The sequence below is a fragment of the Octopus bimaculoides genome, chromosome 2 (assembly GCF_001194135.2).
Source record: "Octopus bimaculoides isolate UCB-OBI-ISO-001 chromosome 2, ASM119413v2, whole genome shotgun sequence".
Classification (NCBI taxonomy): Eukaryota; Metazoa; Mollusca; class Cephalopoda; order Octopoda; family Octopodidae; genus Octopus; species Octopus bimaculoides.
Genome location: NC_068982.1, coordinates 36,024,331 through 36,039,912, shown reverse-complemented (window position 1 = coordinate 36,039,912; position 15,582 = coordinate 36,024,331). Strand labels below are relative to the sequence as shown.

Here is a 15,582-nt window from a genome sequence, read left to right as displayed (position 1 = left end):
TATAAGGGCATTACTATATAATAATGCCGCCCTTATATAAATTATATATATTTACAGAAAAAAAGATGGGTTTTTTCATGCTGACTACTTGATAAATTCTTATAAAGATTTTATCCTATATTATATTATATTATATTATATATATATATATATATATATATATATATATATGTATACAGATGGATGCTGACAGCTCCATAAAGCAGTGTCGTTCACTCAAAGTGGATGGAACTCATGGAAGATGGAGACCCAAGAAGACATGGGACAAAGTACTGAAGGATGCCCTCAGAATGCTGAACCTTCAGATGAGATGACAAAGGGCTAAGATACTTGGCACCTTGCTGTCATCCATAGCAGAAGTGTTCATATCACATCCCCTGGTAAAGAGGATTGGCCTGCAAGAGTCCTGTGCTGAAAGCGCTCATGCTGGTGGCTGTAGAAGCCAAGCCAAATCAGACAGGAACCTGGTGCAGCTCTCTGGCTTGCCAGTTCCCGTCAAACCATCCAACCCATGCCAGCATAGAAAAACGGACGTTAAAGGACAATGATGATGATGATTTATTTTGCCTTCAGTCTTCAAGTATGTCTAAAAACATGTAATGGTCCATTCATCCATTTTCTCTGCTTGCTATTCCTGGGAGGATCATGGAGATAGACCCTTCAGGCACCTCCTCCACAGGCTCCTATCAGCGGCAACTATCATTGGATTCCCAAATGTAACCAACCTAGACTGTGGATTTTATCTAACCATCTTGTTGAATGAAAAAATAATTAAAAAAACTTGTAATGATGTACAGAACATTACAGGTATATTCAAGGATATCAATTATCTGACTGTTAACTGAGCATTATTTTTTGCCAATTTGTATTCTTGTTATGATCTGATTTTTATTTCTTCACCTACAGATGTGGAAGCGCCTTTCGCAAATGCAGCGCAGTGTCATTGTACTGGTGCTGCTACTGGGTGTCTTGTCAGCACTGTATATAATTCCTGTTATCCAACTTGAAAGAACCAAAAACAAAGAAATGAATGAATTACTGAAGAAGAAGCAGTCATTCTTCCAATCCCAAAGCAAAATGTTGCGTTCTAAACTGCTGAATGAATTAGAAGAACAAAACAAGGCAAAGCAACAGGTTAATGAGATACAGGTAAGTATTTTTCCTTCTCTCTCTCTCTTATTTTTTTCTAGTTATGTGGATGATACTAGCTAGGAAGTTAAGGAAGAATGAAGAGTGACAGGAAGTAGGTTGTTAATGCATTGGAAGAAGAATGTAAAGGACAAAATCAGACTTTGAGGCACACTGGTTTTGTGAGAGTCCATTAGCACACACCACACTGGTGTAAAATGGACAACTTTGATAGATTCATTTGCTAGACATGACTGAAGGCTTGCTGGAAGGCTTTCTACAAATCATTAAAAGAGATCCTCTTATTTCTATCTCCTGATCTTTGTTTTTGCTTTCCCGCCTGGTTGGTGGCAATACAACTGCTCACAGTAGATCACATGTCTATTCAGGTAGTAATTATAATAATTATGAATAACACCTAAAGCTTGTCTTTAATCTTGTAGTAATGTTCTTCACTAAATAATTCCCTGATAATCTTGAACATTTTGAGGAAATTTTACTTTCTATCTCCATTGATTATTTTGAATGTATTCCCAGGAAGATGGACAATGTCTATAACTATTACTGACGTTCTGCTTGAACTTATTCATATTAATACTTGAAGGGGAAATTTGGACAAAGAATAAGTTTGACAGAATTGTAGTTTTGGGGAGGAATCATTGAACTGGTGCTTAGTTTGGAGTTTGAGTGATAAGGTAGCAATGATAACAAGAGAAGGGGAGATTGGTAGATCCAGTACATTTGGACAGAATTGTTCATATCTTACTTATTTAGCAGAACAGGAACCATTATAGACAAAACAGGGAGAATACAGTGTTGGTATGATCATCATATGTGTTGGAGAAAGTATCTTAACCAATCTGCTCGATAACCTTTTCCAGGATGCAGTCTAAATTGTGTGTGAATAGTAGCTTTACATCTCATATATGTATATTAATCTCATACAAGTTGCATTTGTGCTTGGTATAATCAACAACTATTCATAACTGAAGTATCTTTTAGCTTAAAAGTGAGAATCTAGCCTTTGAGATCCATTTGAATAATGCTGTAGACTTGAGGTTTTTATGAATCCTATAAATGATCTGAAATTGTGAGATCTAATATTTACTAGCTGGCCACATGCTGTCAATAATAACAGCTAATTGTAGTATTTTATATATAAATAAGGTACATAATAATCACACATACAAACATTCACATACTTCCCTAGTACATGCACACACATACACAGTCACTCACACAGAGGTGAAATGCTGATTTTTTTTGTTTTCGCCCTTTCCTTCCTTATTCATCTATCACCCCTTCCTTTCTCTCATTGCTTTTATTTTCTCTCACTCCCTCCCAGTCAGGGCTATTACTCTCACTACTTCTCCTTCACTGAGTTACTATTTCCTCTCCTCCCCTGTGTCCAGCATGATTCTGGACAAATATATACATACATACAAATATATAAAAACACTATGCTCATTATTATATTAGGAGATTACAGGAGTGGAGACTTTAACTCTGTTGTTCATGTACGAAGTTTATTGTTCCTTGATGTTGTCAATAACATTAAGTTGTGATGGCCTTATTGCAAAAAGTTTACAAAGCATTTTTACATGGAATTCATTCAAATCTGGATTGAGATGTCCAGTTTGACTATAGTTGAGACTCTTTATGATGGGTTAAGCATAAGTGAAGTATGGCATTGTCTGTGTAGGAGTATGTTTCATTTGAAGTAGCAATGAGTAGATCATTGTAGAGAAGAATAAGTATCAATGGTGTGTGTGTGGTTTTGTGTATTGGAAGAATTGGTATAATATAGATATTCTAAAAAATAAAAGTTTTATTTTTACAGAGAGCTCAACAACAAATGCCTATTCAAAGAGGAGGTGAACAGATTGTGTTACAGCCACCTGAAGTACCTCTTAAGGTAATAGTTTGCCTTCTTTTAGTATCATTCCTAATATATTTTGTCTTTTTTCATTATTAATGTTTTACAGTAAGATCTTTACATCTTTTCCTAATTTTGTTTCTCTCTGTTTTCTTTTGTAGTTTGACAGTCATCAGGAAAAACAAATTCATAGACCAGCTGAAGGGAAACGCATTCCTGAAGCAGCATTTAGACGTATGTTGTTTGAAATATCTTTTGAATAAGGCTAACATAGTCTCTCGGTTCTAGTTTCATTTTATTTGAAATGACTGTGGCTGTGAAGTACTAGTTGGAACCTCAGTCATCATAGCAAAAGTGTTTGTTCCATTTACATGACATTGATAAACCCTTTTATCTTTTTTTTTATAAAGTTTTTGTTTATTTGTTTCTTTTTTGTATATCTATGACATACAACTAATGTCCTAGGCATGCTTTAAGTACTTGTATTATACACTTGCCTTTCATATGGAACAAAATCCTTCAACTTAATTGATAGATTTCAAACCATACAGAGTTCTTTCTGAAGAATAATTTGTAACATATTTTCTGTATTAGTTAGGGATACTCTGATAATATTAACCCTTTAGCATTTGGATCATTCTGTCAAATATAATGTTCTTTTCATTCACATTGTTTTGAATTAATTACGCATTATCTCACAGCTATGAAATTTTGATGATATGATTGTATATTTTTAGAATGGCATTGAAGGGTAGGTGTGATTGGCTGGATCTGGCTGGTTAGAACATAAAACAAGTAGCATATTTGGGCTGGATATGGCTGGTTTAAATAATAAAGGGTTAATGTGCTGAATGCTTTATTTGGTGTGCTATATGTTTTTAATTATCTTTCTCAATCTTACTCTCTGATTTGATATCATCTTTGTCATCATTCAACTCAATTTCTAACCAGTTACTTATCTCTGTTAAGAATGCATCTAGTGAAGGACAATACAACTTTTAAGTCCTTTCCTTTACTATTAATTCTGATAGCAGATGGAGTCTTTTTTCCTGTTCTGTTAAATTCTTTCCTTAGACAAAGATGGAGTTGAAGAATGAGTCCCCAACTTTAATAGAGACATTAGTTTAACTTCCTTACATTCATAAGCTTTCTATCTTTCTTATTTTTCTTTTTCTTGTTTCATACTTTCTGACTACTTTGTACCATTCATTGAGAAGAGCAGGTTTGTGAGCTGGTAATATGCAATTTAATTGATCTCTGAAAATTATTATTGCCAGTGCTTGTCCCATGTTTTTCTTGCATGTGTTGTGACAGTAAACACATCCATTTTTCATAGTTTTATTATTTATTACTTAATTATATATTTTCAGAGATAGCTTTGCTGCATGAGTCTATTTTGGGCACAAGGAAAATAGTATAGGGAGGACATAATTATCTGTCACAGAAATTCCAAATTAGTGCATATCATATTGCCTAAAGGCTATGGATGACTTTTCTTAATATTTGAATTGTGCATTTAACATCTATTCTTAGCATCTTGTGCAGTGTAACCTTTTCTGGTTTCTAATTATCATTGACAACAAAGTCAGAATGGTTAATGTATTAGAAGACCACTCTATTATTATGAGGGTTCTACTCAATGACATGCCCTTTTCATACAGGCCATTTAATCCTTAAAATATGTATTGAAGAATTTGTGTATGATAAACGTTGCATGATTTTGCATCATTAATTAGTGTAATTTTATATCCTTTACCTCCAATATGCATTTGCCTTTCTTGAAAATTGTCAGCAGGTATGGCTATGTGGTAAGAAGCTTATTTTCCAACCACATGGTTCCAGGTTCAGTTTCACTGTGCGGCACTTTGGGTAAATGTCTTCTACTATAGTCCCAGGTTGACCAAAGACTTGTGAGTGAATTCAGTAAACAGAAACTAAAAGAAGTCTATTATATATATATATGGCGTTAGGAAGGGCATCCAGCTGTAGAAACTCTGCCAAATTTAGATTGGAGCCTGGTGTTGCCATCCGGTTTCACCAGTCCTCAGTCAAATCGTCTAACTCATGCTAGCATGGAAAGCGGACGTTAAACGATGATGATGATGATATCTTCCTTTACTCAACCATCTCATTTATACTCTGATCCCTGTTCCTTGTGAGGATGCCCGGCATTTTGCCACCATCTCCATCCTGTGGTCTCCCACTCTCTTTCTCCTTCTCCTGCACTTCCTTCAGGCTGGGCAACTATGTATTTTCTTTGTGGTAGCACACATCTCTGATCTTTCTCTCTCCGGCTGGGTAACCTTGTACTTCCTTTTCAGCAAGACACCTATATCTGTTTCACTATAACCGTTTCATCATCACTTCCTCCAATGCCCCCTTCCCTCTTAAAAGTTTTTGTCTTGCAAGTATTTGGTGATCCTGTCAGTGCAGGTGCCACTTAAAAGCACCCAGTCCACACTGTAAAGTGGTTGGTGTTCGGAAGGGCATCCAACTATAAAAACCTTGCCAAAACTGACCTTGCCTGTGCTTGTGCCACATAAAAAGCACTACTCACCTCACTTGTGCTTGTGCCACATAAAAAGCACTAAGTCCACTCTGCTGAATAGTTGGTGTTAGGAAGGGCATCCAGCTGTAAAAATCCTGCCAAAACAGTCACAGAAGTCTGATTCAGACTATGGCCTGTCTGGCTCTTGCGATACCATCCCAGCCATGCTAGCATGAAACACAGACGTTAAATGATGATGATATATATATATATATATGTATATACACACACACATGACAAGTAAATAGACATCTTTATAATCATGAAAATTTATTTAAATCTGAAATTATACATTCATATTATTTATTAATTGTTATAATGGGAATATTTAATTTTCAGTAGACATGCTCTTTGCATTTTTCAGTGCAAGGACCCTAATAGGTATGTTACTGATCAGATGAATATTCTTTTGCGAAATTTCTTGCCAAGTTTCATGCAGTAATCTCAAAAGATCTGGCTTTGAAGATACTTTCTTGTTCTTTTTATGAAATGTCCTGTCCATTATTGGAGGTGCAATGGCCCAGTGGTTAGGGCAGCGGACTCGCGGTCATAGGATTGCGGTTTCGATTCCCAGAACGGGCGTTGTGAGTGTTTATTGAGCAAAAACACCTAAAGCTCCACGAGGCTCCAGCAGGGGATGGTGGCGAACCCTGCTGTACTCTTTCACCACAACTTTCTCTCACTCTTACTTCCTGTTTCTGTTGTACCTGTAATTCAAAGGGCCAGCCTTGTCACACTGTGTTACGCTGAATATCCCCGAGAACTACGTTAAGGGTACACGTGTCTGTGGAATGCTCAGCCACTTGCACGTTAATTTTATGAGCAGGCTGTTCCGTTGATCGGATCAACTGGAACCCTCGTCGTCGTAAGCGATGGAGTGCCAACAACAACCTGTCCATTATGTCCCAGACGTGTTCAATAGGGTTCATATCTGGTGACCGGCTTGGCCATGGAAGTTTTTTAATGCCATTCTCATCCAACAAGTCTTGGGTCATTTTAACCATGTGATAAGGAGCTCCATCTTCCATAAAGAGTCTTCTTTAATCATTTCAACACTGGAGAAGATTCGAAGGAGTCCTTTCTGCAATATGGACACATATTTATCTGAGTTTGTGTTTCCCTCACATTCCACCAGCTCTGATCAACCATTGCTCCAAATTGCTCTCCAGACCATCACAGAATAGGTGCCTTGTTTCATTGTTGGCTGCAATCTTTTCACATCAAATTCTTTATCGCAGAGTCTCCAGACCCACACTCAACCACTGTCAGGAAATACAGCAAATCTGGACTCATCAAAGAATGTGACAGTGTCCCAAAATGCTAGTGGCCTCTCCACCATCTCATTGGCCCAGTCTTTTCTCCACTTGATGTTGACTGATCAAAGAAGTGGCTTCCATCTTGCTGCTCTGCTATAGTTTGTGGAGATACCTGACAGCTGTTCTGGGACTGACATCAGCTTGTTCTGTTATGTCAGAGGCCTTGCAGTGAGGATTATCCTCCTGTCAGAAGGCCCTAGTTGGTCTGAGTGAGGTGATATAGGCTCCTCCCCATCTCTGGTGAATTGCACAATCACTCAATTAACTGTAAAAAGCAGGATCCCAATGTTTTCTGTGATTTTACACTGACTATGTCCACCTTCAGAATGACCCACAATACAGCCTCTTTGAAATTCAGGCAGTTCCAAGGCTTCTTTTGTACATGGCATGATTAAACAGTTACATATAGAATCTGAAGCATAAAAATGTCAATTAATAAAAAAATATACAACTTTACAAGTTAGAATAAACATAGAACAATGTTTTTATGGAGTGACTATTTACTTCCATCGTGTATATATGTGTGTATGTATGTATGTATGTATACTCACATACACACACACACATATGCACATACATACATAGATATACATATATATATATATATGAGTATGTTTACCCCCTCCCACTACTTGACAACTGATGTTGGTTGGTTTGTTTACATTCCTGTAACTTAGCAGTTCAGCAAAAGATAATGATAGAATAAGTGCCAAGCTTTTTTGGTTTTTTTTTAAAGAAAAATAAGTACTGGGGTTGATTTGTTTGACTTAATCCTTCAACACAGCGCCACAGCATAGCCACAGTCCAATGACTGAAACGAATGAAAGATGATTTGTTTTCTGACAAGTGTTTGGTATTCTAGCAAGGGAGAAAACAGCGGTGCTCTTCATCTGATTTCTGATGTCATCCATATTGTCTCAAAGTTTGGATTATTTACAAAGCCAAAAATTTAAATCCCATTTTCATGTAGTTCCGATGAATACCATCTTTTATTGCTTTTCATTAAACTGTATTTTGCTATGTGGAGCCTTGCCTGGAAATTTAAGTTTCATTGCTTTTAATGATCTGAGTCTGCCATCTTTGCTGTCAGAGCAAAGACACAAGAGTTGCTGCTCCTTTGCATCCAAATATTCTCTGGTCATCTTCCTAAGCCTGCCATTTTTCTTCTTATTGAGTCCATTCAGCTAAATTTTGTTCAGCCTAAAACATTTCTCTGCATCTTCATTGTACATTGCTTGGTCAGCAGAATTGCATGGTTCTTACATTAGGAAGTATCTCAACCAATGCTCATTAGTTTGTGGTTCTGTACCAGTTACATATTGTGTCATTGGAGGAGCTCTATCTCCATTTGTTGATATATTTTAGCTGTTCAAACTTCAATTCCACTTTGCCTAGCTTGTATTGGAACCAAGGAGTAGCTATTTATTTGCTGTTATCTTTATATAATACTAAAGGTCATAATTTGTGTTTCTGTTTGTTCCACGATTTCATGAAAACAGTCCATTGTGATGATAAAAGTTTTGACTTATGTTCTCTTAAGCACATGTCCCTTTGTTTTTAATTACTCTCAATGCATTTTTAGATTCTGGGACCCTCAAAACAGAAAAATTTTGTTCCTTATCATAGCAATATGCATCCAAAACATACATGAATACTTACATGGCACATAGACATATGACATATATATCAAATGCACACACACTACTAATTGCAACACACGAATAAAATATACAACCCAGACACATACACAAAAGACTTAGATACATATTTTCACATGATATAGTATTTTGTGAAGAAACACTGTTTTACTGTGCATTTGAAATCAAAGTAGCATTTGAAGACAAAATGAAAATCTATTATTTTGGTTTTAGAGAATCAGAAAATAGGTCTCTCAATTTGCTTTGTTTGTGTGTATATTTTATGTATACATGTGGGATGGCTATTGAAATGCTAAAAAAAAAAAATGTATATTTGTGTACATATGCATGGCTGGAATGATCAGAAATGTACCTATGGAATGTCAGTTAAAGCGGTTACTTGAATGCTAGAAATAGCAGTCAAATCTTCCTACAATTATATCTTACCATTTTCCAGTGAGAATGTTTTTGATTTTGAACTGAATAATGTGTGGGATATTCGATTTGTATATTTATAAAAACAACAAATTTATTCCAGATTTATTTTATTTTGGCAATTCAATATGCATTAAAAGCAATGAACTTTCATTAGGTGTGTTATCTATATTCAACAGTTTTTGGATATTCTCATCCTACTTGGTGAAAATTGTCTCTTTCTCCTTTTCACTATTCATCTTTTTTTCTCTCTTCTATCTATCTATCTATCTCCTTCCCTACTTATCTTATGCATGCTTTCATTATCTATCTATTGTCTACCAATAAAATGAGACGGTAATACAAAAGAAAAAACAAAACAAAAATATCAAAATGAAGGAAGTTGCTAACATTAGGTAAAAAAATTGTTAACTCTGAATTTAAAGAGATCAAAGTCATATTCTGTAAGAAATCAATAATGGAAAGATGTTTTGTCTATGATTTATCCAGGAAGCACACATGTGATTTACTAAATTTGGCTGATCAAATTCTGATAGGCTGGTGAAATCAATATGCTGAACTCTTATGAACACCTTCCATGGAATGATTTTTTAATTATTCATGGAACTCTTACTTTATAGTCATCATCATCATCATCATCATCATGCATCCATTTTCCATGCTGGTGTGGGTGAACTGATTTGACAAGAGCTGGCCAGCCTGAAAGCTACTCAGGCACCAATTGTCTATTTTGGCATGGTTTCTATGCCCGGATGCCTTCCTAATGCCAACCTCTTTACACAGTGTACTGGGTGTTTTTTTTTACATGGCACCAGCACAGATGCTTTTATATGGTACCAGCAAGGATGATTTTATGTGGCACTGGTATGTATTTAATAGTAGTTGTTTGTTTTATTCAGACAAAACATTTTATTGCACTCTCATTATCCTTTTAATCTATGATTTCCAGTTCCTAAATCTAAGTCCAAGAGGCAGATATCTGTGATCAATGCCTTCAGTCATGCTTGGAAAGCTTATCAAGAATATGCTTGGGGGCACGATGAATTGAGGCCAGTTGCAAAAACATATCATGATTGGTTTGGAGTTGGACTAACTATGGTTGATGCATTAGACACAATGTTTATTATGGGGCTTAATGAAGGTAAGCTATTGAGACTTTATTTCTATTTATCTATAGTATAATTGCATTTGTAATAGAATTGTATTTTAAAATATAACATATATATAACACTTTGATACAGTATATATTATATTGTAATAAATGTTATCATATATTGCACACTATAATTTATTTATGTGTGTGTGTGTTCTGTGTTTACATTATGTAATACAGTTTTCTTGCAGAACTATTGTAGATCTGCATCCAAATACACTATGAATACTCACTGGGGAAAACGCAAATAACCACAGTGGCGAAATGTGCACAGGGAACAAATGTATATATGTGTGTATGTATATATATATATATATATATATATATATATATATATATATATATATATATATATATATATATATATATATATATATATATATTTACAACATTACACAAAGTCAAGACAAGGAAACACAAACATATACATACTGACACACACACGCACACACACACACATACACACATGTTCGTGTGTGTGTGCGTATCCAATGAGGGTTTTTCAATTTCCGTCCACCAAATTGACTCAAAGCTTTGGTTGGCCTGGGTATATAGAAGAAGACATTTGTCCAAGGTGTCCTGCAGTGGGACTGAGCCTGAAACCATATGGTTGGGAAGCAAACTTCTTGACTACACAGCCACACATCTGGCTGTAAGACAATGTTTCAGTAATATGTATAGTTTTATTTATATTAGCATGGAAAAATGGGTGTTATACCTTTATAAATAACAAAGTAACATTGATACTCTGCAGTTGAAAATGAAGTTGAAAGCCTGGATCTCTTATTTTCAAATTGTTTGGATAAGTTGGTAACATGACATTGAAAATAAAAGCATCAACTTTTTTATTTTAATGAAATATTTTTTGACAATACTAAATGCCATGTAGAAAAAAAAATCATTAATTAGCTATGTTTTCTGTTACCTTTTGATTAAATATAGCATTGTTGTTAACAAAAATAGTTTTTCTTTTTCTTATACCATTTCTTATAGAATTTAAGGAAGCTCGCAGCTGGGTAGAAAAACATATGATATTAGATATAAACCAAGATGTGAATCTATTTGAAATAACTATCCGAATTCTTGGAGGCTTACTAAGTGCCTATCATCTGTCTGGAGATGAAGTGTTCAAGCAGAAAGCTGTAAGAATTTAAACTTTAATTCACATTTGTAACTCTGTATTAAAAATATGTTTTCTATTATTAATTCATAAAAGAGCAGCTATATGGCTAAAGTGGTAAAATGTAGGAGCAAATGCCTTGCAATTTTGTCTCTTCTCTCTGCATTCTGAATTCAAATCCCATAGAGGTTGATTTTAAATTTCATCTACCAGGAGTCTAGTAAATAGTAGCAGTAATGTACTGGAATCAGTTCTACTGACTATAATCCCTCAGTTACAAAGTCATTACCATTTCCTAATGTGAGAAATAATTATTTATTTGTAACTATTATTAATAATTTACTTTAAATTGTAATGCCTTCATCATAAACTGTTAAATGTTTTAGATTTACTTGTGTGTGGTCATTTTCTCATTATTTCAAAACCTTCAGCTGCCACATTTGTTTTAAAACAAAAGCTCCAGTCTTTGGGAAAGAAGAATACAAATCAAAAACCTGAATTGGATTAAATGTAACAAAGATGGTATTTAAGTACTGCTACATATTAACATTACCATTATTTTTCATGACTCTCACAGTCTTCATTGTAGCTGTAAACCTTCATTTGCTCATTTAATTTTCCAGAAAGAACTTGGAGATCGATTAATGCCTTGTTTTGATTCCCCATCTAAGATCCCATACTCAGATGTTAATCTAAAGACCAAAAAAGCTCATCCTCCTCGGTGGGGCCCAGACAGCACTACCTCTGAAGTAACTACAATACAACTTGAATTTAGAGATCTAAGTCGAATTCTTAATGATCCCAAATATGAGGTTTGTGTAGTTTTTTTTTTTATTTACATAAAGAAAATAATAAACATTTTCATTTATTTACGAGACAAGACTGCACTTGTATGGACATGAAATAATCCTCATCAGTTTTACATCTGCATTTTTCATACTGGTATGGACTGGATTAAACTTAAGGCAATAATCTTTCACCAAATGCCCTTCCTGTCACCAGCTTATAGTTGTTGCCAAGTAAAATACCTATTTCCCTAGGTTTTCACATAAACAGCTTCGTGGCAAGGCACATTCTCTACAGCAAGCATAAACAATGACAAGACACAACCACACATACTCACTCCCATGCATACATATATGCATATATGTATGTATGTGCGTATGTATGTATATATATATATATATAAATAGTACACACACACACAGACATATACACACGCGGCAGTAACTTCCGCCTGTATGTGTGTATATATATATATAATATACATATGCATCTAAGTATATATATATAATATCCATATGTATCTATCTATCTATCTATCTATATATATATATATAATATACATAAGTATCTATATATATATATATATATCTTATATATTAAAAGGTAAGTTGTCTGTGTATGTTTGTGTGTTGTGTGAACCACTTCTACAAATTTCAATTTTCAAATTTCACCAAATTTGACATGTGTGCTCTCTTTGGCTTAGAACGCTTTTTCTTATAATTTTTTCCTCAAAATTCCGTGCCCCCAATATAAATATACTACTCTCAATTCGCCTAGGATTTGAACCCACCACGTCTATGCAATGGTACGCGTTTGATCTTATGTATTAAAAGGCAGGTTGTCTGTCTGCCTGTGTGTGTGTTGTGTGAACCACTTCTACTCCTACAATTTTCAACCGAATTTCACCAAATTTGACCTGTGTGCTCTCTTTGACTTAGGACACTTTTTCTTATAATTTTTTCCTCAAAATTCCATGCCCCCAACATAAATAGACTACTCTCAATTCGCCTAGGATTTGGCTTGAGCCAGAGAAAACGTGACACACACCCAGCTGGAAAAAATCAATACTTTGTCAGCTGTGGCGAGCTCTTATCAAGTGCTTGCACAGTACTGTCAGCAGTATTCATTTGCGAGTTATGATTTGCCTCTGTTTTCACATGAGCGCTCTTTTTCATACAATTGTTCCAACTTAAACTAGCCACTTCAAACTCTTACCCAAAATTAAAAATCCTTAATTTGGTCTGTTTGATTAACATTTTTGCCAACTACATTTTACTATTTTTTGGGTGCTACACATTCACCGCTTTTTCCTTAGGACATTTTCTATTGCGTAAACTGATAATTTTCCATTATGCCTCGACACAAAAGATCCAATATAGGTAAGCAAACAAATGCTGCAAAGAAGAGTAAACGTATGCATGCAAATGAATCTGTCAGGGACGCCACCAGGAGGAACTCTCTCAATGTACTTAGGATGGCTGCAGCGCAAAGAAGGGAAAGTGAAGAGCAGCTTTGTTATCGGTTAGCACATATTGATGCACAATGAGCCGCCCAGAGCAAGGAGCAACATTCAGCATGCTGAACAAGAAATGCTTCCCCTACTGCTGCTGCATGAGCTGCAGAGACTGCAGCATAACGCGCAGTTCAACTTACAAGAGATGCTTCCTCAATTGAGTTAAGACTTTCTCTTTGTTTACATTCTGAGAATTTACGGTGAAACTTTCTCTCTCTTTCGCTATAATTTTTCATTGAACTTTTCTTACAGCAACCCTTTCGTTTACATTGTTTTTGAAAAATAGAAATTATTATGAAACCCCTTTCTTTTCACTATCATTTCTTTTTTCATTTTAACTCTAGAATTATTTAGAGTTATAAATCCTATTTAGAATTATAAATTTTGTTTTTTGTTTGCCTACACATCTTCATTACCTGCTCCCTCTCTCACTTTCATACCTACCTCTTCCTCTCTCCTTCCCTCACATATATTCCTCCCTTTCCTGTTTTTCTCTCCCTCGTGGAAACTCACCTCAGCCCTGACATAGAGGATACAGAAGTACATGTACCAAAATGTACCATACTGGGAACAGACAGAAGGGAAAGGTGCCATAGTGGAGTTGCTGTATATATCCATGATGACCTCACACCCCAGGTTTTACTGTCATACTCAAATTCAGTATGTGACACTCTAATTGTATACATAAGACAACACAATATAGTCATATGCAATACATATTGCCCACCAGATGCTCCAAACAACATAGGCAAGTTTGAAGATTGCCTCACAAGAATTAAAGAAATCCTCATGAAACTGGAACACCATGTGAGAGTATTTCTTATGGATGATTTCAACTTCCCCAACGTCAAATGGCCCGAAGGCCTCATATTCTCAGGAATGACACATTGCAAACAAGCACATGTGGAGTCCCTGCTCAACCTCACCAATTCCCTATTCATGGAGCAAGTTGTACTCAGACCAACTAGGGTGAATAACATTTTGGATCTCTGCTTCACGAACAATATGGACATCGTTCATGATGTGAAAGTGACACTGACGTTGGTCTCAGATCACAACATAATAGAGCTGTCTAAGTTTGGGTCGAAAGTACCCAGACATATAGCCTAAAGGAAGCACCCAAAATCTCTCCAATCTGAACTTCCACAAAGTAGACTGGAAATCGATCCAAAAAAGCAATCCTCAGACAGGACTGGCTGAAATTAACAGCGGACTTTGAAGCAATCCAGAGAAGATTCACAAAGAAGATAATTTCTTTGCAACTGCTCAGCTACTGGGAAAGGCTGAAACAGCTAAGACTCTACTCCATGGAGAGAAGGCAGGAGGGGTATGCAGTAATATACATCTGGAAGATCCTGGAAGGAAATGTGCCAAATTTTGGCATTGAAAGCTACACCAATGCCAGAATGGGACAACACTGCATAAGATCCTAGCAACGCCATCATGCTTCAGGACCAGTTACTGCAACAGCCTGGGTTTCAGGGGCCCACAGCTTTTTAATATTTTCCCAAAGAGCCTGAGGAACCTGCACAAAGTAGATGTAGGTGTTTTTGAATCAAAGCTGGACCTCTTCCTGTCGAGAGTCACAGATGAACCAACCTCACGGCAAGAGTTGCAAATGAGGGTAGCTACATCAAACTCCATTCTTCACCAAGTGCCACATATTGGAGGAGGCACTCAGTAATAACAGTGTAGCAAAATGGCAACGCATCAGTTGAAACTACAGAAAAAAAAATATATATATATATATATATATACACACACATACATATGTATATTTTATATATGTATATACATATGTATATTTTATATACATATGTATATATGTATATATATATATACATATGTATATTATATATATATATATACATATATATACATATATGTATATGTAGATACATAGGTATATTTTATGTATATATGTATATATGTATATATACATATATATATATATATATATATATATCTTCTGTACAGTTTCTCTCTATCAATTTTACTCTCAAGTCATTGGTGGTGGTCAGCCTGAAGCTCTAGTAGAAACACTTGCCTATAGTACTACACAGTGAGAAT

The 15,582-nt window shown here is 35.5% G+C and overlaps 1 protein-coding gene across 3 annotated transcripts in view; it reads left to right on the top strand.

The window, feature by feature from the left end:
- Positions 1 to 15,582, top strand: part of LOC106884360 (endoplasmic reticulum mannosyl-oligosaccharide 1,2-alpha-mannosidase) — a 67,780-nt gene that overhangs the window by 40,363 nt on the left and 11,835 nt on the right. For all 3 annotated transcript variants that reach the window (XM_014935708.2, XM_014935705.2, XM_014935709.2), the window contains exons 2-7: positions 907 to 1,149; positions 2,969 to 3,043; positions 3,166 to 3,238; positions 9,890 to 10,081; positions 11,087 to 11,235; positions 11,837 to 12,025. In XM_014935708.2, coding sequence (XP_014791194.1) covers positions 907 to 1,149; positions 2,969 to 3,043; positions 3,166 to 3,238; positions 9,890 to 10,081; positions 11,087 to 11,235; positions 11,837 to 12,025 — 921 coding nt within the window. The remainder of the gene's footprint in view (positions 1 to 906; positions 1,150 to 2,968; positions 3,044 to 3,165; positions 3,239 to 9,889; positions 10,082 to 11,086; positions 11,236 to 11,836; positions 12,026 to 15,582) is intronic.